We start from the raw sequence: 24,758 nt of genomic DNA on the forward strand, positions 1-24,758 counted from the left end.
GGGTATTAGTATAAATGTTTGCAGGACTAGGCGTCCTGATTGCATTTACTCAGGCCTGGCAGGAGTATTAATGCACGTCTAGCATGAACGAGTCTTAGGCTTTAATTGTGGCCCCTGAGCACATCATCACAAAAACAAAATTGCTAGAAATATCACAATTGTTAGAGATACAATTAAAAATTTTCTAGCTGCTACTGAAAACACATCAATACAAGAGTTTCAGGAGTAAAAATACCATTGCTTGGAAAGACTGCCAGTGAACATGAGATATTAATCTCCCCTGACACATCCCCTTAGACAAGCTACAGCAAGAGCATCACTCTCACTCTTCATTGTCAAAGCCCATTTTTCCTGTGTCTTTGTACGTTGAATACTATCAGCAATATTAAACAAAATCATGATAGAGTGTTTGTAGACCTCAACCTCTTCCAGCCTCAAATCTCCCTTCTATCTATCTCAAGTCATATTACTCAGAAAGAGCATCACATGCTGTGGTGATGGGACTGGGAGGGAAGAGGGGGCACCAGAGGGCAATGCATGTTCCAAGAGGGCCCTTGGAGGTAGAGATGTGACAGCCTTGCCCAGAGAGTGAGTGAGGAGCTGGAGAGACAGACTGGAAGAAGTGGGGGTGGCAGAGGATGGCTTTCAGGCTTGGAGCAGATCAGGTGAGTCTGGAGAAATAACCAATGCAGGAGCTCCCTTTTCAGCCTTCCATGGAAAAGTCTGCTTGGAAATACCCAGCAGAAGTGAAAAAGGCATTTTGCTGTTGCTGTTTATTGCAGTTTGCAAAGGGTTGACAAGGCTTTTGAAAGGTTCCTCCATTAATGTGGGCTGGGATGCTGAAGGGGAGTGTCATCAGCTGAGTGGGGGTGTGCAGAACAAGCTCCTCATGCCAGTGGTGTACAGAAAGCTCCTGCAGGCAGAGCATACAAATGGCTGACGCAATGCAAATGCACCCATCAGTTTATAATTTCACCATATAGACAAGGTCTAAGCTACAAAAATCAACCAAATGAGCTCCATTAGAAAGAACATTATTTTTCACATGGTCTGTTGGGTTTTACTGGTACTGTGCCACCAAAATTGACAATGGTCATTGTCTTCCTTAACAAGCATCACATGACAGACCTAAGCTGTAAAATTTTCTTTAATTACTAATTTATTTTTCTTTTAATAAAGCCTTGTGTCTCCCATGAGATATGGGCTGCATGAGATTTTGTAGTTCAAGGCTCCAAGATGATAAAAAAGGTGTAAACCAACAATAAATGTAAAATGATATGACAAATCATTCTGTTACAGTGATCTGTCTACATACCTTGCTGCTTCTGAAAGCAAATGCACAACTGCTTGAAGAAGTTACTTTGGAGGCAGAGCAACCAAATTGCCTTTGAATCAGAAAGTTAACAAGGCCGTAAAACTTGAAATAAACTCTGAAACTTACTTTCCTTTAGTCATCCTTGATAGGAGGGAGAGGGCAGGGAAGAAGAGATGAGACAAAACAAGCATGAAAGGAGACTTAGGAGCTGATCCTGCAGTGTGTTTTGGAGTGAGTAATGCCAAGAGGCTTTAGGTTTGCTACTGCCATTACAGCCTCTACAGGCCTCTCAAAGGGATAACGCCTGGAATGGCTGCTGCTGGAAGTGTCAATTTATCATTGCCACATGTCAAAACCAAGTCTGTTGTGTCTTTGCTACGTGTCATTAAAGGACTGAAAAGGAGCATGCACAGTACGCAGCTGGACCTGGGGGAACACCCACATACAGTGAAATAAAAATTTCAGAGAGATTAAAGATGAGCCCTAACCAGATGAAGGAGAAACCCAAAATGAAGATGGTCTTGATGCTGCATAGTACCTTCAGATCAAGTCTTTGTGGCACAGACATCCTTTTGAGACACACTGTTTACAGATGGTTAGGAAGTTTTTCCTATGTTTTAATTTTCATTATAACTAGATGTAGTCCTTAAGCTAATTAGTACTCCATGAAGGTACCCTGCCAGTGATAGACTCATTTTGCTGATAAAGAATCCCAGGAATCTGTTTGGAGCCTTCATGTTATAAAGATACAGGTTACCTGCATCTTTACTTCTCTTACCATCCCCACTGCTGTTCTTTCAGAATACCTTAACAAAAATCGTCTACCTCAAGTCCCAGAGAAGTGATGAGTTGGGTGATACATATGGCTGACCATTTAAAGTATCTCTTTATTCATTGACATACCTCTTATATATTGGGCATTGAAGAGAACATCCCTTCCTCTGTTCCAAACTCACACTGATGTCTCCCTAAGTTCTCCAGCAATAGGGGACTTGTATTTGTGTAACTTCTGAAAAGGGAATTTGGTTTATGAATACTTACAATGGCTGCCACTTTTTTTGTCTTCTCTGGCACACTCCAGATGACTTTCAGAGTTCTTGAACACCAACCCTCCATGTTCATAGAGTCTTTCTCCTCCCTTCTGATTCCTTATATTTTCTCTATCTGTAACTCCTGAATTATAGAGTGGTTTGCATTGGAATACATTAGTCCAAACTCACTGCCATGGGCAGGAACACCTTCCACTAGATCAAGTTACTCAGCACCTAGTCCAACCTGAACCCCTGAAAGTTTCCAGGGATGGGACATCTACCACCTCCCCGGGCAACCTGTTCCAGTGTTTTGCCACCTTCATTTGAAAAAATTTCTTCCTCATATCTAATGTAAATTGATGCCATTTTAGTTTAAAAACATTACCCCTCATCCTATTGTAACACCCTCTTTTCCTGTAGGCCCTCTTTAAATACTGAAAGGCTGCAGTAAGGTCTCCCTGGAGCCTTCTCTTCTCTAGGCTGAACAACTCCAGCTCTCTAAGCCTTTCATCATAGGAGAGGTGCTCCAACTCTCTCATCATCTTCATCTGTTGTTTTTTTTTCTTGCCAAAATATTGTTTTACCTAAGTCTGGAATTCTCCATCATTTGTATTGATTGATAGTTGTAGTGTGAGAATGAGGACACAGACCTACTCGTTGTGCTTTCTTTAGCTGGCTCCAGTTTTATGGTATTGTAGTTCACAGAATGCCTTTTGGAACCACATCAGACAGATTGTAACATATACTCTGTAACTTCTGACTTATGCCTATGTTGAAAGAATTAGGGAAAAAAGAGTAATATCAGTAAAACAATAAGAAACACTGCAAAACTCTTTTCTCCTCATCTCCTTCCATCCCTCACTCCCGAACACTTACCTGTGCAAAGAATGTCTGCAAGAGTACAGCAGATGGAATAACGTCTGGCTGACACGGGCAGTTTCTGTCTTCAGGAGAGGTACCCACGATTCTTGCTCCATTTCAATCTCATTCACATTTGGGATCACATTGCCAGAATCACCTTCTTGTCCAAGGTTTCCTCTGGCACACTATCTTACTTGTACTTTTTGAAACACTGGACATGCCCCTGCATATTTCAAAGGATACATCACAGAAGCCAACTTTTTATGGTCTCATAATTATTACAAAGAAGAATGCTTGGCTGGCATACCTGGTCTGTCAAGATGACTGTGATGAATACGATGTTAGAGGTTTGGATTTTGTTTCCTAACACTGGGGTTCTAAAATGAATCAGAGCACATTCTGCAACAGGCTGAAAGTTTATCAAAGGACCATCATTCTTCTCAGGACTGGGGTTGTTTTTCCTAAGTTCTTCAGTACTTCTGTGCAATTTGTAGCAATGGCCAATACGTGTCGGCTACATTTTAAAGCAATGTTAAAAGAGATGCTTTCCAACTGCAGAGGAAACCTATCCTCATGTCTTCAGATCTGAATTTTTGAGTGGTTTTGAACTGGGAGTTTGCAAGCTGTGAGTCATTCTGTCCAAGCTGGATCTGTTAGATTTAGAGTTTCTCAAAACATATTGACTGATTCATTTATATAGCTACTGCCCCCATTCCAGATGGCTAGCACGTTAAAAGGATAATTTGAAGAGCTGAAATACTGTGCAGTCTACCACTTCCTTGAATTTGATTTCCCATATAGCTTTGGAAGGCTTCAGTGTTAAGCAGTTGCTCTGCCTGCAATGTCTCCTTGACAGTTTTGGGTGAGAGAAAAGTTCTGCAGTTCCAGCAGATGGTGCAGCAAACCGTTTCTGGCTCATTCCTCCTTTTTGCTGCTTTGTTGCTGCACCTCCTGCATCCATAAACATCAGGCAATTCCGAGCATGTTCAGACACCTGCGAGTGCTTCGTAGAAAGGGGAACCATCTAAATGCAATGGAAGGTCAGTAAAGCTATTCTCAGGACAGGCAAGAGCTTCAGTGCTTTAAACTTGTCCAGTGGCAGTACTGACAACAACTCTAGTAACAGAGCAGTTTCATGAAATTTTTAACAACTTCCAACCCCCCTCAATCACTTTAGTATTGATACCTTTAACATCTTTAAGAAGAGGAATTGCATTCCGCTCACAGCACTCATTCTTCCCAAGTGCACCCTCACCCCTTTCGCAGCAGCAGACACAGAACGAATAGCAGGGAATGCCCAGGGCTGCAGAGGGATGCTGTGACAAGACTGAGCACCACTAGCCCAAAATCATCTCTTCTTCAGAGCAGGGCATCTTTCAGGTTCTGCATTTGTGCACGTGCACCTTTGAACATATGTTCCAACTCCTGTATATAGTGGCATGGCACAACCTTGTTCTGGTGAGACCCCACCTGTAGCACTTGCATTCAGCTGCAGGATCCCCACCACAGGAAGGATGTTAACCTGTAGGACCAAGTCCAGAGGAGGACCACCAAGTTTATTAGACAAATTGAGCATCTCTCCTGTGAGAAAGGGCAAAGAGAATTGGGTTTATTCAACCTGGAAAAGAGAAGGCTTCAGGGTAACTTAATTGAGACCTTCCAGTTCCTGAAAGGACCCTACGAGAAAGATGGAGAAGGACTTTTACGAGAGCATGTAGTGAGAGGACAAGGAAGAAATGCTTTGCTGTGAGGGTGGTGAGACACTGAACAGGTTGCCCAGAGAAGCTGTTGATGCCCCATCCCTGGAAGTGTTCAAGGCCAGGCTGGATGGGGCTCTGAGCAACCTGGTCTGCTCATGGCAGGGGGGTTGGAACTAGATGATCTTCAAGGTCTTTTCCAACCCAAACCATTCTATAATTCTATGAGTCTATGTGATAGTTTGGACTTGGCTCCCTGCCAAATGCCCCCCCCCCCCCCAGTAGCAGCCCCTCTCTTCCCCCCTTTCTACTTCCCCCAGGGCAAAGGAAAAAAACTATGCAAATTGAAGAACCCGAAAACCAAGTTATATAAAAAAATATATTTTATGTATATTACAGTTAAGATGCTATGTACACAGCAAACAGGAATCCAAACATCCCCTGAAGGGATAGGGAAAGGGGAAAAAGGGACAAAAGGAAACAAAAAGGGACACCGAATAGATACACGCAATCAAACCCAAGAACTAGTAAAATAACTAGTAAAACAAATCTCACCACATCCCTTAGAAAGAAACAGGATTGACACAAACATGGCCAGCACTCCCCAAGCCTCCACATGGCAGGCCAGTGGATGCTGCAGGCCTCAGCCTTAGATAAGCAAGACCAACGCAGGGACCCACTGTTCCCGAACTCCGGCGGAAGAGAAGAAAGAAGGAAGGCCGCTCCTCCCTTCTTATTTATACCACGATTTACAAAAAAATCGTATGGAATACTGGGAACACTGCCCCTTCCTTGGTTACAAACTGGTAACCAGGGAAGGCCTAGATTAAAACCACCACAGTCTATGACCTTGCTATTGGCTGGATCAACACTGGATAACATAATAAAAACGCTCTGGAAGTAGCTCAGTATTTACCAGATTGAATCTGGAAAGAGGCTTAGTTGAAGGCTCTCAGATGCCAAGAGATACTAAATTAAACGAGATTTTATCATGTATGTAATTATTTATTGAGCTGAGAATCCATACAAGGTAAACAAATGTTTACACTATCATACAGTAAGCATTTCCAGGGCTTAATAAAAATGATTGTCACTCACTGTGCTTCACAAAAAAATCATTTTAATGAATAAATAATTTGATGAAATCAAAAAATATTTACAATATAAACAAATGAAAAAGCTTTGGATATATTAATCTGAACATCCTGTATTTTGCATTTTCTAACTGTATTTCAATCAAGATTCTCTCTCTGAAATGGTACAAAGTGGATAGAAATTACAACTCAACAAAGTTAACATGATTTGGTACATTTCTTTCTGTTAGTTCAGATAAGCTACATATGATTCATTTATTATGCACGTGTTAGAATACAAATATAACTAAAATCATATATTATCAAAATGGCAGACAGCATTCTCCACAGAACAGAAATGTACACTAGGCTGTGACAATAACTGAGAATCACAGGCAACAAAATATAACAGAAAAGTACAAATTCCTTCATAAGAATATAATTGTGCTCTCTTATTTACCAGAGGACTATGCTGCTTCACCACATCAATGGCTATGCATGAATAGGGTGTTCAACAACTGCCACGTGGTTCGGTGTACGTTCGTATGGGTGTCAAGCAGCGGCATTGTAAGTGGAAAACGGGCAGTGCAAGCGGCTTTATAAACACGTTTTTGGGGCTCTTAAAAAGAGCCAATTATACAAAGCAGTATAAGCGTAACACTGAGAAGTCTTCATCTCATTTACACAGATATCATGAGGCGACTTGCTTTGTTTGTGGTGGTGAAAGGAGCAACTTCGTCTGCGCTGTTTATACAATCAGCCAGAATTCAAGTATTCCAAAGCCACTTCATAGCAGAATTTGTATTGATCCTGAAAAATCAAAGGAAAACCACAAAGTCAGTTACTGAAGAAACTTAATTAAGGGGATCAATATTTCTCTTCTGTTGAAATTATTTACTATCAGCTGTTGTCAATGGGAACCAGTTTGCAAATCCAATTTGTATTCAGATAAGAAAATCTTTACATTTACCAGACAATAGACACTGTACACAGTAACTTAAGGTACTGTTTATGTTAGATGTGTATTTAGCTGCTCTAATACATTTGCATGAGAAAAATTGGCTGCACGTAAGCAAATTGACTTGTAACCCTTCTGTCATCTGTCAAAATGCTTGTGTAGCCCTTTACCTGAATTGGAGCTATTGAAATTCCTCCGTAGAAATGTTTATCTTAAAGTAGATCCCATGTTTAGTACTTCCCAGACTGTAACTTTTATTTTAATGTCATTCATACACTTGCTACATTTCATGGCAAAAGCCACTTACTGCTGGTCCTCCACATGCAGCCCAGACCCATTCTGAAAGTCTGTCCCCTATCCAATAGGCAAGCAATAGGCTTGTGAGATCAGGCCTGAGCTAAATTAATTGAATTCATTCCAGGTAATTTTTAGCAATTAACAGTGACGCACAAGTTAGGCTCTTAACAGCTCTCTTGTTACCCAGGGTAAGTTTTCAGGGGCCAAGCCTGTGCTCCAAACGCAGACCTGCTGTTTTTATTTACAACTGCGTGGAAAGAGTAAATCCCAGGGAAATCCCCTTCCTGAAGGATGCAAACCCAGTCTGCAACCTTCAGGGACAAATGGTCACGACTTGGCCCCCTTCACATTTTCAGCAGAACAGAGAGGCCAAGTGCTTTTGACTGACCTTTGCCTACCCTGTAACTTTTAATGATGCAACTTTTAAATGATGCAGTCACGGATACCTTCACAGTTTTGTATGTGCACACATATCCCCCTTACGTTTTCATTCTTGCTACTTGCAATACTTAGCAATACTACACACATTCAAATGAAACAAAAACACCTGAAAGAAACAGTAGGTGCAGATTCCCCGAATCCAAGGGCTCTGGCTTTTGAAAATTCAATTTGGAAACAAATGCCAGTCTTTTGCTTATGCACTTTAATCAATAATAAAAAGATAACTAGGCACATACTGTCATCTAGGAACAACAACAGGCTTAACTAGCTGACAGCACTCAGACTTCGCCATCCAACATCACAAGTAGGAAGACTACAATCACTCTTTTCATTGAAGCAAACATTTTAGAGGATTAAGTCTTCTGGCCTGTACTTGTGCTTTTGGGTCACATTTTAGTTGAGAATAGAGTCCACCTTAACACATGGAAGACCACATACCATTACAATAATCAAAAAGCCATCAACAAGCATGGACCATTTCCAAGTTCTTTTGTTGAGAGCTGTGACTTTAAAAGAAAACAAGTTTCACATATAACCTAAGTGATGAATGAATTGTATATGAGGTTTTAAGACCTGCAAGGTTCCATAAACTGCTTGTGTCTTCTTCAGAGTGAGAAAAGAATAAAAAAAGTAGAAAGGAAAGGAGTTATTATGTACATTCCTTTTCTGCTTTTATTGTATATATGTTTCTAAATAAATGGAAATTGTTCTATAACTACAGAACAGATCAGAACAAGAGATCAGCCACTCATCCACTTCCACTCTTCTATGCTCATTTTATGCTGATTTACTGATCCAGTCGAATAAATGTCATTTTTAGTAAACAGAATACCTTTCTTAAAGAGCAGACATATATTATTTCCCACTGACTTCACTCATGAGTGTCTTTTGTACATTTTTATTATTCACTTGAAGGTGGATATTAAAAGAGGTATATTTAAAATTTTTTTTCTAGGACACCTACAGGTAAGTTGAATAACATTTGTCACAAAATGCTTTGGGCATTCTGTAATAGAGATTTTGTAAGTGTTACCTTTGTATGATGGCTTAAAAATGTCATAGATTTCCATATTGTATGGATGCAGTATTCAAATTTTTATATGTTGAGGAAAACCAAAGGTTTCAATGAAATTAAGAGATGAATCTCTAAGTATGGATGTAAAGACGGCCTTTTAGCTTGTCAGAAAGTGCCCAACAGGTATAGATAAAGCAGTCTTAAAACTATTTTTGTGAAATACCATCATGATTCTGAGCACTTGATCTTTTACCATAAAATTTTACAAGGTAGATGAATATTATTGTTCTCATTTTTCAGATATGGAAACTGAGGCAAAGAAAGATTAACATAAGAAAAGTCATAAAGGATAAATTCAGTAACAGGAGTAGGAAAAAACCTCAAGTGTCCCAATTCCCTTATACCATGGGGCAATCTACATGGAAATCGAAACCTGGCTAATTCAAATATTTGTTCCTACAAGGTAGCAGACCAAGATCAAAGAGATGTCATTCTAACTCTGCTCAGTCAGTGCATTACGTGATAGAGGGGAAAATTCTGATTGTCCCCTGCCTTCATTCCACTGTCTGTAAAATAAGAAAAACAACACTCATCTCCTTCACAAGTGCTTTGAAATTTCTAAAAAAAAAAAAAAAAAAAGAAAAAAGTCCCTACAAGGCCTTTCAATGCCTTCCAGATATTCTCAATAACACCCTCAATTTACTAAAAGGTACTTTTATATTCTAAAATAATACACTTATCTTTTGATTAAAAAAATTCTCTTCTGCAAAATGGAGACAGCTGCCTGACAAATCTGTACCTGGGAAACTGTCACAGATGGGAATTTATCGAGAACATTTTCAACTGTTCATCTTCACACAGGTAATTTTCTTTTTATTTCTATAAAATAAATGAATAAGATATCAGTGTGTTCTGTGGACTTGAGCTCTGGGAGAATGGGGAACAGCAGGCCTGCCAAGTCTCTGTCCAAACTATACTACCTGAATGAAGATGTAGGGCATTTTTCTTAATATCTAGGAAATAAAAATGTATGGTTCTCAGCATGATGACTCTTCTCCTGAGAATATAAACTAGAGGAAAAGAAGCCAGCTAAGCTGCTGCCTCCCAAGTGAAAGCCTGGTAGTTTCTCACTGATATAAGATTCATGGTTCCACATTGCTGGCTCATGGTGCTATGGTACTGCTTGTAATTCCCTCTCCTTGCTTTGCACAGCTGACAAAATCTGGTCTTTTTCCATGTGCTTGGCCGGAGCAGGGCCCAGGGGAGGGTCTTGGACTTCACAGGCAGGCTGGAAGGGAGCACTGCAATGGGGATGTGGTGGCAGCCATTCTTCCACGTGAAAGATGGGGCACAGTGATACATGTGCTGGGCAGGTGAATATCCCTGCCCATCTCCACATGCACCTGAAAACCTCACTCTTTCTGCCCATTCTCCAGCATGTTTTGCACTTGGACAGGGTTAGCTCACCTGAGGGGGATCTCTCCTAAACTTACAAGAGCTTGGGCCATCTTAGCGGGATGCCTCCTGCCTCACCCTGGGCTTGCTGTAGAAAAGTTGCTAAAAAGACCCAGATTTGTTTAACCAGAACTTGCAAAATTGGCTCGGATTGGGTTGGCATCCCTGAAAGCACCCAGATGCTGCTTCCTCCTGACTATGACATTAAATCAAATACAGCTGCCTCTTAAGCAGCTACCTCTGCAGCAGGATGTTATAAAACAGTGTCTTTTATAGCCCAGGCTTCAGAACAGGTTATTACACTACACCCATCCCCAAGTACAAAACTGCACACTGGAGTGTAAGAACCTGCTGGTTTAAGCTGTTCTGCAGCTCTTCTGGCATAGCAGCTGGCACTTCAGCAATTCTCCTTTTAAAAAAAAAGCTCATAAAACACTCTCTAGGAAAATAATTGCACATGGCCCCTTGTTTCTGAACTTCTTTAATCTTTGTATGAGATAGAGCAACCATAATTAAATGCAATATTCTGGATGTCAAACTGAAATTCATGGCTTTGATAAATATTAGGCGATTAAGCTATTTATAAAATATATAATTTGAAAATCTGGCATTTCATTTTACGTAACTATTATTTCTACCATGCAAGGGCTGCTCTCCACTTGGCTCAGCCTGCTAGAAAAGAAAATTAATAAGGATGTTCATCTGAAAGTTTAAATCTCTTAAAAAATTCAAACGAATGGAGACAAAGTCTTCTTGGGAAAAAAGCAGTGTAAAAATACTCTTACAAGTGAAGTGACTTCATTATCCCCTTTGAAAATGACTTGCTTGCTTTGTGAACAACTCCCATTGCAAATCCTGGAAATCTTACTGAGTCTTCTGAGAAAAAGGAACATTTTGTATTTAGTGGTACAGTTAAAAAGCTCATACCAGAAGGTCCACCATGTTAGGCTTATTATTCCTCAGTGTTTTCACAGCATGGAATACGTCAACAGCCCTCTGATGTCGAAGCATTTCACAAACAATACTGATTGCACAAAAAGTCCCACTGCGGCCACCTCCATTCCTACAAAAAAAGCGATAAAATGGCTCAGTTACAACTGAGTCTGCGTTATGTGTTTGTACAGCAACAGGGATGGGTACAGAACACACGAGTTCCAGCAGGGAGAAGCCACAGAGCATTCCTGGCCCCAAAGGCTGCTGAACTGTAGGCAAAACACACATTTTAACTGAAATTAACGTGATGAAAGATCTCAAAGCTACGATTCAGAATTCAGCAGGCTGACAGCCTGAAGGGAATTGAATGGCTGAGTTTTACACCACTCTTCCATGCTGCCATGTTCCCCTGGCTGATGCCCTCAACCCCTGGCAGCAGGCAGAGGGGATGGCTTTTTTTCAGAAGCACTGGTTTTAAAAAGTGTATCTAGTTCCCCTTCACCCACTATATCAGAGGATGAGAACCTGAAGTGACTTGCTAACAAAGAAGCCAGGCACAAATGCTCATATGCATGACCAAATACAGCATTTAATAACACTTTAGCCATGGTTATTTTTAATCTTCAAGAGAATCTCTTTCTTTCTGGAAACCCCATTATTTCTGCCGCTATTCAAATCAGAATTTTTAGGCTGCGCTTCACTGAAAATAATAAACCTTAATAATTACCAGAGTGCAGACTAGTTAGGTAGCAGGTCTTTCAAACCAGCTTCGCAAATGGTTGATTTTCAAAGGAAGATACAACATCGCACATCTGTCACATCCAGGCAGTATGAAAAGAATGCTCTCTGCTGCCAAAACATTGCCTGATATTGTGGGACTCTTTGAGAATTTTAATTAAAATAAAGTCATTTAAAAGGATTATATTAGAGCTTTTTCTTTCTTTACTGCCTGGAAGTGACGCATGTGTGATGTTGTACAACTATTTAATATCATCAGCCACCTCAGAGATAACAGTAATTTGCACTTCAAAAGGATCTTTTCAGCTAAAGATCTCAAAACATTAATTAATCACACTGCACAATGCTCCTTTGATGAAAGTATTATTATCCCCATTCTACAGATGGGGAAACTGAAGAGCAATGACTTGTTCAAGGTCAGTGATAGTGGGAATTAATAATATATTCTTTGATTTTCCTCCATCATTCTAACATGGGGTGCCAACTTTTGAACGTGGTTTTCCTCTTAGCATGACCCTTCTCCATCATGGCAGCACCTTTAAACAGATGTTTGCAGGAAGAGGGATACAACTTCAAGCACTGAAGACTTGGTCTCAAAAGACTGGCTACTGCTGAGGGCAAACAAATACTGTACAGGTATTAAACCATATCAAAAGGAGGTTGGTGGCAGAGGGGATGAGGATCTGCATCAATGGATCACAAAATCACAGGAGGACAAAAACATATAACATTATTAGAGAAAGGTAAGGCAATTACAGGATCATCGTCACATCTATCACACCACTTTTGCTTCTGTGCTTTATGAGTGGAAGAAAAATCACCCTTCCATGCTACCTACTTCTACAGTTCTTATCTCTAGAAATAAAAGGTACATTGTTCTGAAGGTACAATTCTGATTTACTCTGAATAAACATGCAACTTTTCCATTTGCAAAAGTCACTGGACATTTATATATCTAAAACAGACTTAACTTGTACCCATCATCTTCTCACAGGGGTCTAACAAGGACAGAGAGGGAATTATGCAATATTTTATCATGCAGTTCCAGATTAGAGAGATGCCTCTTCATGTTTTCACAAATCTTTTAAAATCTGGCACAAATTCTGTAACAGTATTCCCCTACTTTCTCTCTTCCTTTCCCAGTACTTACAAGCAATGTACAACTGTGCGTCCCTCTCCCCCATTGTATTCTTCCTGCCACTTATCCACTTGACGGATGAGTTTCAAGAAGGAGCGCTTAGAAACCGGAGTGTCTCTGTACATGGGCCATCCCAGGAACTGGAACTGCTGCACCATCCGATAGCCATCTTGGGGCTGTAGAGATTCAGAAAAAAAAGCAGGAAAAATAACAGCATTTTTTTGGGGGGGGGGGGGGTAAATAATTTAGATATTTGCATCAGCAAAGGATGTTGTTTAAGCAGATGATTGCTGACAAACTGCTCATGTAATTTCAACTGCCCTTGAGGACTTGTGACTTTTAATTTCCAACTAAGTTATTGGAACAAGAATTTTTAAATAGAGTACCATACAAATAGTCTGGAATAGAGCAATATTACAGCTGCACGATCAAGCAAATAATTAATTAATATGATAGCAGGAACTTGGTAGCAAGGATGGAGCTGCAACACAACTTCGGTTATATGCCCTTTTCATATATATGCTTCAGCAATTTTAAGAACGTTTATGTGTTTCTGTCTTTTTTTATAAGAAAGGTCAAAACCTTTCAAGATATTTTGAAGCAGGAAACATACAAAAAACCAAACAGAACCCTCATATGTTTCTGGCTTATAAAATATATCTAACTATATTTTGTTTTATTGCGTTCTACTGCAGCAGTCAGAACCCCTTTGGTGAAATGTTACTGAGCAGTTGCTTTATGGTGATTTAAAATTAAAAAGGAGCACCGAACAAGCGTTATTGGCGGAAAACTACAGTCCTTTGAAAAGGGCATAATAAACATGCACATGAAAACTAGTTTTGTAGCCTAAGATTTGCCACTTCTGTGCACAGTGAGGGCATTTTAGTGCCACTCTTAAAATGAACAACACACAGAAATGTTGACATTACATTTTATTCTCTAGAGTAAGAGTTAATAGAGAGAGGATGCAAGATTAACAAGATATGGGAATAAACCAAACTGGATGCAGTATTAGGTATGTTCTCCAATCAGTTTTGTCTGATTTATGTCTAAATTTGGTATTTACTGATTTCCTGTCCAGTTTCTTTCAGCTGATAGCCCCTCTTCCCAAAGCACAAAAGCCAGACCCAGCGCCTGCTGAAGCTGACATTAGCAGTGCTGGAGGTTGTGTTTTCATATTGCCACATTTACTGAGAATACCAGGCCTTTATAGTACTAAAGAAGTATCTTTAAGTTTACAATCTGCCTTCCTGTTTGGATGTTAGCATAGTTTGGGTGTGGTTTTGGAGTCTTTCACTGTACTGAGAGCTACCAGATCTCAGGGCAGTTCTTGATATTTTCAGCAGGGAGTGCTACTTATTCCCAGCTATGGCTCTTTTGTGATCGGTACCAGCCCAATGCAAAGGCTCCCTGGATGGGAACAGATGCCTGGTCTGTGGTGGAATCTTTTTTCCTCTCAGCTCGAAAGACATGCCTCGTTTAGTCTTCTATCACCTTTATGGGAGCATAAAAGCTCAATATGAGAATCCACTTGCCCCTCTGAAGCTCTAAAATATTTTATGAAGTGTGTTTAGTGGGACAGGATGTTTACTAAGATTTCGGGACTGCTACTGAAAAGCGTGCCTTTGGTTGGTGCACAACTTTCTTCACATGACTCAGAATACAAATATGCAAGATGGCCCATTTCAAACTGTTGGAAATAGCACTAGTTTCAGTATTTCTTGGTCATCATGCAGTCTGAATACTGTACTTATTTCATTTGCATTTAACACACTTGTGATATGCATTAAAATATTTTTCACTTATACACAGAAGGGTTTTTCATTATGGTGTGACAGTATTGCACCACTGCTTTCAAATAAGTAGGCTGAAAAATGAAAATGGTTCTCTGTGAGTTTAACTTTCTTTTTTTTTTGATTTGAGTAGAGTCAATTCATCTACTGATACAGAATTGTTTTGCAAAAAACGTCCTTACTCGGGCTGCATTATAAATTCGGAATATCCGGCTGATTATGTCTTCTTCTAAATCAGCTGATACAAACTCCACCTGAATAGGACCATGCCGGTGTACTCCATTTTCTGGCCAGTACTGAGGACATAGCTATAGAAGACCATGAACAAAAAAGAATACAGTTAATCACTTTGAATTTCATGCTGCCTCAACATACTTTTCTGTATTTAAATTTGTGATACATGTATTACTGAAATTCTTGCACAATATCTCTATAAAATGCACAATCTTCCACCAGTTTTGAGCACTCTGCTTTTACAATTCCTTTTCATGTAACTGAACATGCTATTTCTTGCTGCTGCACTTGCTGTTCTCTGGTATTTGGAGTAAAACACTTCTGACACTCAATGTTAATTCTGCAATACATTTTTACAAGACAGGGAGATGCTGACAAGTATTACCATATCCCAGAGACAGTGTGGAGCCTAAAGACCGAAGGCCTGGTATCTCCAAGTGCCCTGAAAGGTTGCTAATAATTCAAGCTACATTAGAATGTGTGATTTATACTAGGAAGGGTTCATCAGTTCTCAGAACTGGGAACTTAACTTTCACATCTGTTTCACCCATGAACCAATGATATTGTCTAATATCAGCATTCCTTTATATTTCAACAACTGCCTAATTTCTCCTATGAATGACACTTGAAAATATAATCTTCAGTGCTCAGAAAACACTAGTTCTAGGTATCTAAAGATCACAAAGTAATATTACAATTATCTTGCACAGTTTTAGTCTCTAATAATATATGATGGCTTAATCCAGGAACCAATTATCATCTATGTTAATACTTTAAAGATTAAATCAACACTTCCCAAGGAGGTTTTTGAAGCTAGACTCTGCCCGTCCATTTTTATTTCCATGAAAATCCGAATGATTTTTTTTTTTTTTGCCAGGGATATTTAGAGCAGTTCAAGCATATAGCTTTTGTAAGCATTCACCAAAATTAAATATGAACTCATGAAATTTTGTTTGCTTGCAGAAGCATTGATGTCAGATTTGGAACTTTTTATTTTCATTCAGTAAAACAGCTGTGGTCTTCATTCTGCTGCACTGCTGTTGGTGATCCAGAGCTGAGCTGACAAATCACATTTGCTCCAGATGTTGTTTTGCATTTCTTGTAACACTTAGTCCTCAACAAAGCTGTTTAGAGATGACTACATTTTAGGAAAACATAATCATTTACTACATCAATTAAAAAGAAAACAGGGTCTGATTTGCAGGAGATCACTTTAACAAGTTAAAACTAGGAATTTCAAGTAGGAAAATATATTTTCATTTATTTTAACCCCCCCTCTATGATTTGGTCTGCTGAGCGAACTGCTTTCCAAATACTGTCTAAATCTTTCACGAATTTTTTTTTTATGAAACTGCTAGTGTACAGGATAGCAAAATACAATGCATAAAACTGGTGCAAATGCCAGTGCTCAGATCATTTAACACATGCACAATTTAGGACACATGTTCGAAATGCATATGAATACTGTTTTAACAGATATTTGAAAAATACTTAAATGATAAAAAACAAAGATGTTTGCTGGAGCTGTTTCAGGAAGCCAAGATTTTCAATTTCTAAAGAAACCAAAAGCATTGAGATCTGCACATTTTGCATGCAAGTGATGCTAGCAACTCTCTTTAAGCCAGAGTCACTGTGGAGGGTTGAATTTCATTTCCCAATAGAGCATAACAATCCACATAAACGGTAATATCTAAACAGAGCTTTAAATACTTCATATATACATAAATAATAATGATAACAGTAATTATTAATAAATCTGTATGTAATGCGTGTTTTTAATAAGCTGTGCCCTCTCTCCACTTCTGTTTGCTCTGAGGGTTTTGAGATTTATTCCTAATGAAAAGATTGTTACTCACATTAGAGGTAAAAGGTTTAACATACTGCAGAGGCAGGTGCATTAACTGCATATCCCAATAGCTTTTAAATCCTGTGAGGGTAATAAATGCTTGAAATAGCCATGCCCTATTGTAAATTCAAAACACAGCCGAAAAATTAAAAAAAACTCTGTTCAGCAGTCCCTAACAGCCTGACTCCCTTGAGTCTTTCCTTATTCACTCAGAAAATAATCTTAGATTCATGAATAAAAGTTTTGTCTTTCATTTCTATTTTTTCTCCCTGTAGACAGAGAAGGGCTTGGAATCAGAAATTCAGTCTTTAAAACAGTGTGTGGAAGCACGTTCCTTTGAAAGACCAAACGGAAGATTAGTATCTTTTAAGAACAAATTCTACATGTTGAGAATTTCTTTTAAGTGTGTGCAATACTGAACAAAGCTAAAAGGATTTTTGATCATATCACAAATAAAAATGACATGCAGTCTTCTATAAAAAAAACTATAATTGCTCTTAACCAATAATTAACAAATATTTACATATTAAGAATCCAGATTACCACCACATTATTCCAGCAGAGGGCTGGTGCAGTTTTTTGGAACTAAGGAAATGATATCTGTGTAAGAACTTGGCATTGCACAATTGTGACTCAGGCTCTAGGATGCCTAGTGATTAATCCTAGTGATTAAATTGCCAAACCAGTAGGTTCGGTTTTCCAATTTTCTGAACAACATCTACAGCATTGTACAACCCTTTTGTAAGGTAATTACATTCCCCCACACGTTCCATTGCCCTGTTTTCTCTTATGACGGAAGCTTAGTCTCCAATCTCGTTTAGATGCTATCTCCTTGCTAACGATGACATCATTTTGTGCAAAACACAACACAGGTTTCCACACTGGGAACACCTATTTCACTGGTAAGCAGACCGAGGTCATTGACCTGCTTCAGGCAGGCTAACAAACAGCTGTTGGCTTCTGTTTGTGACTTTTGGCTATCGTTAGTATGTCTCTGACTTGAGTCACAATTTTACAGCCATCATTTTTGAGTTTTAGCGGCTCTTCCCAAACCCATGTTCTCTTAGAATAAATTACAGGCGCATACACTTATGTGTGTGTGCTTTAAGATTTTGGTGGAGAAGCTGCTGGTGGTCTGATTTATTCCTCTTTCCCTAAGTGTATCTGCAAGCTACAGATCAATTTTTTAGCATGTAAGTATTTAATGTTGTTTTATAAAACTAATTACATCCTAAAGCTCTTCTGAAATTCTGAAGCACTCCTCTTTTGAATGAAGCAGTTTTCTGGACTTACTTGTGCAGGATCTACATCATTCAGCATAACTATTGAAGTGCAGTGATAATCTAGGACCAGTCTCCAGAAATCTTTGACGGTATTTGGTAAAGGATGCTGTGTAACTATAAAAGCCGATGGTTGCTTGTAGCTCTGCAAAGAAGTAATGAGATGATGAGAGGAATGGTAAGAGGTAAAAATCCATTTAGCAGAATGTCAGTCATAGCCCCAAAACTTTGGGACTGAAAGCATTATTTCTATTTTCTATATAATTAATATATTGTTTTCAGCTCTTTCTTGAGATCTTATATGCTTCAAAGTTAATAAACTGCATTTGGGCAGAATATAACTTCTGCAGATGTTATATTTCTAAAATGTATTTCATGCCACAGGCATAGAGTAAAATCATCAGAGGTTTTTGCTTCCAATTCAACTCCTACAAAATTTTGAGCAACGGGTTTGTTTTGAGCTGCTAATGGACAGATTAATCTTTGATGTTTGCATTTAGCTCTAAATTTGAATGATGTCTGTGAAAGGAAATATCTAGTTATTTTTCAGAAATATTATTGAAATTCTGGTCTATCTGACAGCACTGAGGATACCCAGGGGATAAATTTTAGAGCTCTTTGTTTCTTTTAGTACCAGAGTATGTCATTGACAGAGCTGTTTGCTGGAACTTTTCCACTGTGGATCTCAAGCTAGCATTTTCACTCCTGAGTAGAAGGCTAGGGTGGCCATACTGGGGACATTGCTGGGATGGGGTGCCGCTGCCTTCATTAAGGAGGGCGGGGAAGTCTCTAAAGGCCTTGAACTGAAGCATTTGTACCACAGCAGAGACACAATCTGATCAGCTATTTGCAGGCATGTGTTGTTATTCTTGGGGCTGCCTTGTGCAGGGCCAGGATTTGGACTTTGACTTAGGGAGTGCCAAGAGGATGGTGCCAGGCTCTTTTCAGTGGTGCTCAGTGACATGACACGGAACAATGGCCACAAACTAAAACACAAGAAGTTCCAACCTGAACATGAGGAAGAACTTCCTTACGCTGAGGGTGGCAGAGCACTGGAACAGGCTGCCCAGGGAAAGTCGTGGAGTCTCTCTCTCTCTCTGGAGACATTCAAAACCCATCTGGAGGACTTCCTGTGTAACCTGCTCTAGGCGACCTTGCCTTGGCAGGGAGGTTGGACTATATGATCTCTGAAGGTCCCTTCCAACCCTAACAATTCTGTGATCCTATGATCCTTGCGGGTCTCTTCCAACTCAGGATATTTTATGATTCTATGATCTCTCTTTCAGAGATGTTGTTTCAGTAGTGAAAAAGGGAAGCATCTTCAAAGCAAATATTAAGGCACTGCTCTTTCTGAGCATTACCTAATTCTCAGAACAAATGGTGCTGAACTCTCCAGGAAAGAAGACAATGTAAGGGCATGGCTGCAAATTGCCAGTTAAGAAAGCTCTGTTTTAATATGCAATGTCACTGACCTACTGTGAGAATCCGGAGAAGCCACTTAAACTTTTGTTCTCAGTTTCTCTGCATAGATAAACATAAAGATACTACTCTTACCTTTTCACAGGACTGTTTTGAACTTAGGCTTATTTTAGGAAAAGGCTTTGAGAACTTGCAAGGAAAGAAATTAAAACACTGCTATAAACTGTTATTACTCTAGCTTCACTTTTTAAAAAGGCCATTTACAATGTGTTCGTTCTTTGCTAACCTATGTTTTCTTATTGTTTATGTGTTTGACAACTGTACTGACTATAGCTCTAAATTGTCAAAAATAGACTACAAATATCTACAGACCGTAAAGGCAGTTTAAGCACCTTTTTACTTACTCTTTTAGCAGATTAGAATTACCATAGATGCACTTGGAAAAAAAAAATCCACACACACATGAAGAGGAACCATTCATTCAAACAGAAATAAACAGAAAGACTGAAGTAATGGCTTGTGTACTATCTTGTGCTGACAGACAACTATTTTTTTGTTAATTACTGTTTAAATTATAAACAAAGGGAACTGAAATATTGCTGCAAACGTTATTATTCTATTTAACTGCCTTAGTCTCTTAATAGGTAACTCTTGTTTTCCTAAGCCAGATGGTTAAAAATTCAAGCACTAGGGAGAAATCCAGACAGATTTAATTTATCAAAACTCCCTGAATTGCTCTCTGCACATGGCTTTGGAACCTTGGCTGTGACATAACATATGTGTGATCCTAAATGTACTCGGAGGTTTAAAGATTTTGTGCCATGCTTTTGGAAAACAAAACAAGCTAGGAGGATTTCAGTCTTCTTATGCTGACTCCATTTTCTGGCATTGCTCAGTTTGTAGAGCTGCTTATTCCCTTTTTATTATTAATGATGTAGAGGAGACTTACATCCATCAGTGCAGCATTGATGTAGTTACTGCTCTCCCCATCTATCGTTATGAGGAAAGGCAGGCATCTGTCTGGAGGGAGAACATCCATACAACGATTCTTTTCATGATTTCGTGGTAGAAGCGCTATGCTGCAGTCTTCTACACGCAGTGTCGGAGTCACCATATTTAAAGTCTTTCAAAAAGAGTAAACAATACGACAGAAAAAATTAACACAGCAGTGAAAGCAACCCAAAATATTTAAGAATAGATCAGCTCAGCATTCAGTTTCAGTGGGAATCAATATGCAGAGAAATGAAAACACATCACAGTCAGCAGGGTTTGGAAGAAAAAAAAAATCCTGGAAGCAAACAGATCTGAAAAATAACCTCAAAGACAGCTGCAGAGTAGCCTGCCTTCTGGAGAAAGGACAGTGGAAAGAACTGACATATTTCCCTCGAGTAAAAAGAATATTTTACTACTTCCACACTGCATCCTTTCATGATTCAGAATCACTCAATAGCAATGAGAGACATGTTATTTTTCCTTTTTTGCAGTCTTTCCCTCCCAGCCCTGAGTCCAAAATTCCCATAGTTATAAAAAAGCACTTAAACAGAAGTCTGCAGTATAAATAAACTGTATGGCTTCTAGGTAGTGTTAGCCACCACTTACCCTAAACTCCTCTTTGATTTGGCTGGAGTTAGTTTGAGGATCCAGTTTATTCATTTCATAGTAAGCAGACCTAACTTGAGAAGCTGGAATAGATGTGTCCCCACAAAGGCAGGCCTCCAGGATAGCATCATGGATGAATACATACTGTTCCTGGTAAAGTAATTAAAACATATAGTTACTGACATAGAGAGCCTAGGCTATTAGTATTTTGGTAAATAAAAAATAACTAATACGGTGTCTACTTCTCTCTTGAGTTTACCAGCACTGAAGCAAGACCAGAAGGAACACCACAGATAATAAAACTACTCACTTAGAAATCAGTACAGAAAGACTGACTTAAACTAACTACAAGTAGTTAGAGGAGTGCAGTAACACTCTATAATAAATAACTCTATAATAAAATTCAGAATGTTTCTGGTATTCTCATTCTTCTATGCAGATCTGTAGGTGCTATCACATAACTGAGCCTCAACTAGATGTACTTCAGAATGAATCCTTCTCAGAGAGGAAACACTCGTGGTTTTCCTTTTTTAAAAAAAAAACTCCACTGTGAACCTTCAGTGCAGTTAAACTGTGCACTTGTTTGGGCAGGAATTCTTCAGGTTTGTGTGGGGATCATTTTCTGCGTATGATTGAATAAATTACTTTCTGGAGGATGCGAACTACAAAGCTCTATCTTTATGGGCTGCAAGAATATTTTTTTTGCAAAGCAGTATTCCAGTAGATTTAACAATACCTCTGTCTGCACCATGTTAACTCTCCGGGATCGAAGCTCTCTCACGCAATTGTATATGTCTACAACACCTTCTCTTTCTGCCATATCTAGCATGATGTCAATAACAATGAAGCATCCAGTTCTGCCAGCACCAGCACTGAAGTAAAAGAAGAACACAGTTAATGTTTAGCAGCGAGTACTGGAAATGTGAGGTGTAATGGTTCATCTCACAGGTACTCCATCAGTTGGATGATTGGAGCCAGGCATCTGCAGGACTTCAGAACCAGTATATTGCATATATATATATTTCAAATATACGCATTCTCATTTATAGTTATCGTGGGCAGAGCTCAACTTCAGCAACCTGTGTGGGGATAACAAAGTACAGGAGAAGCAAAAGTAGGTCCTGGGTTTAGCATAAAACACAACAGAAATTTCTATGTTACCTACCTGCAGTGAACAACCAGAGGGCCAGCATTTGGTGGGCTCTTGGATTTGACCTGCCGTACAAATCCCAGCAGGCCCGTCGCATGGTAGGGTACACCGTGGTCTGGCCAGCCCGTGAAGTGAAACTGACGTATTTCTCGAATCTCATGGGCACCTCTCTGTTGAAAAGGCAAGGGTTGAAAACTTCAAAAGCCAGAGCCTTGCTGAGAAGCATCCACCCCCTACCAACACAATCTGTACAGACTGCTGGAGAGCTTTCTCATAGCATGAGAGTAAGTTCAAAGGTTAGATATCAACTGGTTTCAAAGCCTTACAACAAAATTAAGTAAGCACTAGAAACCTTTAGCAACAAGACAGATGCTCATCTCTATATTTAAGCACTAGGTTGCTTTGCAGACTGTGGCCCTAAGATGCACGCCATGATCACAGAATAGGTCAGCAGCAAGGCTGAACATGGAGCACAGATGACTTTTTTCCCCTCTGCTCTCCACAGGAGTTTTGCTGCTGAGTTCAGGGAACTATAGCTTCAGCATAATTTTCCTTATCATTTGTCTCCTTCATTGGTCTGAAAGAAACAGCTGAATAGTAAGAAACCTTTTTGCACATCCAATCATAGGGGCTGCATTTGTAGCCCTCCACATGCTAAACCTTCAGGTGATTTGCTATAGTCCACAAGGATACGGATACAGTGAGACAGGGATGAATGAGAAGCCAATCGTGTAAGTAATTTCCCATGTGACTTTTGGGAGCAGTCTGGATATTAGAAGTGTGTATGCTAAGTTTTATTTTCATAGTGCTTGTATTTTCCCTTCCCCTTCTAAAAATTTAGCTGCCAGTATTTTATTCTTGTGAGAAATCCATAGTCTGGAGGCCATCATACATACTTCATCAGCAAACAGCAAAATTATGGCATATCATGCTTAGGCTGGCCTAAATGTCTACAATATTAATAACTGTTAGTTTACAGTTTTATTCTTAAAGACATATTTCCTGTCTTGGGCTGGTTTGCATACAGAAGGTCTTACTCCCTTTGCATAATAAGTAACATAAGCTTCCTAATTTATTACTAGTATGCATAGTCTGGGATTTTCAATGGGTGAGAAATTTTGACCATGCCAGTGTCACATGACTGGGGATGATTTGGTGTATCTTGGAGTCTTTGATACTCTGACAGCTCAGGCTGGGGTTCTGTGGAGGCAGGGCATCTGCTCAGAGGAATATCTCATCTCCCTCGGAAACTGTGGCACAAAAAGGCAGGCAAGGGAGAGGATTCAGAGCACACGCAACAGTGGTGTAGACTGAGGAAACCACATCCCTGTAACATAAATGACCTTATCGCCTAAAAACCAATTTTAAAGCATATTGAAGCCCAGGAATAGACAAAACAATTTGCATTTTAAGACAGTCTAGCAAACACATTCGAATGCAATTTGGTCTCTGTACTCTGGGGATTTCAGAGTGTGTTAGTTAATACATCTCTTTGCTACTGTAAACAAGGCCTTCAACTGAAATAGCTGTGTGTAGGTGGGGTATCCCTGTCTCAAACACTTTTATATTGCTTGTAACAACTGCCCATGATCCCCTAAGAAACAAAGATCCCATAGAATACAGCAATGCCATGACTATACAAGCTGAAGACCAAAGTGAGTGCCCCATACAAATTCTTCATGCTGCATGCAGCCCAAATTTTCAAAGAATTTACAAAAAACAAACTGCACCTCCAAAACAATGTGCCCAGCTGTTGCACGGATTAGGTTATGTTCTGTGTATCTTGTGCATTAGTTTTGAAAAGACTGTCTGTCATGCTGACTGCCTTTTTGCCTATCATTGATAACAGCTCCTTAGAAAAGGTTTTGCATATAGGATACTTTTATAATGAGTTTTCTTTTAATACCTCCAAAAGAATGATTTTCATGTCTGTAGTTTCCTGCTGGTTTCTAAACCCAAAATAGCACCACAACTGTATGAATCATAAAGCATATGCTCAGCTTGGAGAGACTATTTTTTACTTTTTCTTTCCACTGAAACAAACAGAAAATGGTGTATATTGCTAACAAACCCTAGGATGTTAAAGTGCTACAAATGCTTATGCTGCTCTGTGTTACTATCTAATTCATCTGAGTTAACTGTTGTGCTGTAAAGGAACTGCTCCAAAGGAACTGCTCCTTCACACAATGCAAAGTGTATCTAGAAGTGGTCTTCAGAATCAGGCTGCCCTTTTGGGTTTAATTTTCCTAGCATTTTCCCCCTACTATTCAATAGCCATAAAAAAAATAAAATAAGTGATCAATTTATCTTCAAACAAATCAACTTCTACATTGTACTTCAGGAGCATGTGAGATGTTCATCAAGAAACAAAAAAGATGGTCAGAAGGGACCTCTGGAGGTCTGCAGTCCAACTTCCAACTCAGAGTGGGTCTACTCTACTATATATGCCTAGCCAAGCCCTGATGACTTCCAAGAATGGAGATTC

The 24,758-nt window shown here is 39.4% G+C and overlaps 1 protein-coding gene across 10 annotated transcripts in view; it reads right to left on the reverse strand.

Annotated features, from left to right (window-relative positions):
• Positions 1-5,888: 5,888 nt before the first annotated feature.
• Positions 5,889-24,758, reverse strand: part of PTPRM (protein tyrosine phosphatase, receptor type M) — a 455,758-nt gene continuing 436,888 nt past the window's right edge. For all 10 annotated transcript variants that reach the window (XM_027882060.1, XM_027882059.1, XM_027882057.1 and 7 more), the window contains 9 exons: positions 22,289-22,443; positions 21,860-21,995; positions 21,124-21,273; positions 20,474-20,647; positions 18,119-18,250; positions 14,928-15,053; positions 12,965-13,128; positions 11,071-11,206; positions 5,889-6,787 (listed from right to left, as the gene is read on the reverse strand). In XM_027882060.1, coding sequence (XP_027737861.1) covers positions 6,734-6,787; positions 11,071-11,206; positions 12,965-13,128; positions 14,928-15,053; positions 18,119-18,250; positions 20,474-20,647; positions 21,124-21,273; positions 21,860-21,995; positions 22,289-22,443 — 1,227 coding nt within the window. In that variant the 3' untranslated portion in view covers positions 5,889-6,733. The remainder of the gene's footprint in view (positions 6,788-11,070; positions 11,207-12,964; positions 13,129-14,927; positions 15,054-18,118; positions 18,251-20,473; positions 20,648-21,123; positions 21,274-21,859; positions 21,996-22,288; positions 22,444-24,758) is intronic.

The sequence above is a fragment of the Empidonax traillii genome, unplaced genomic scaffold, assembly GCF_003031625.1.
Source record: "Empidonax traillii isolate 1590-97213 ecotype Southwest subspecies unplaced genomic scaffold, ASM303162v1 scaffold100:size1405979, whole genome shotgun sequence".
Classification (NCBI taxonomy): domain Eukaryota; kingdom Metazoa; phylum Chordata; class Aves; order Passeriformes; family Tyrannidae; genus Empidonax; species Empidonax traillii.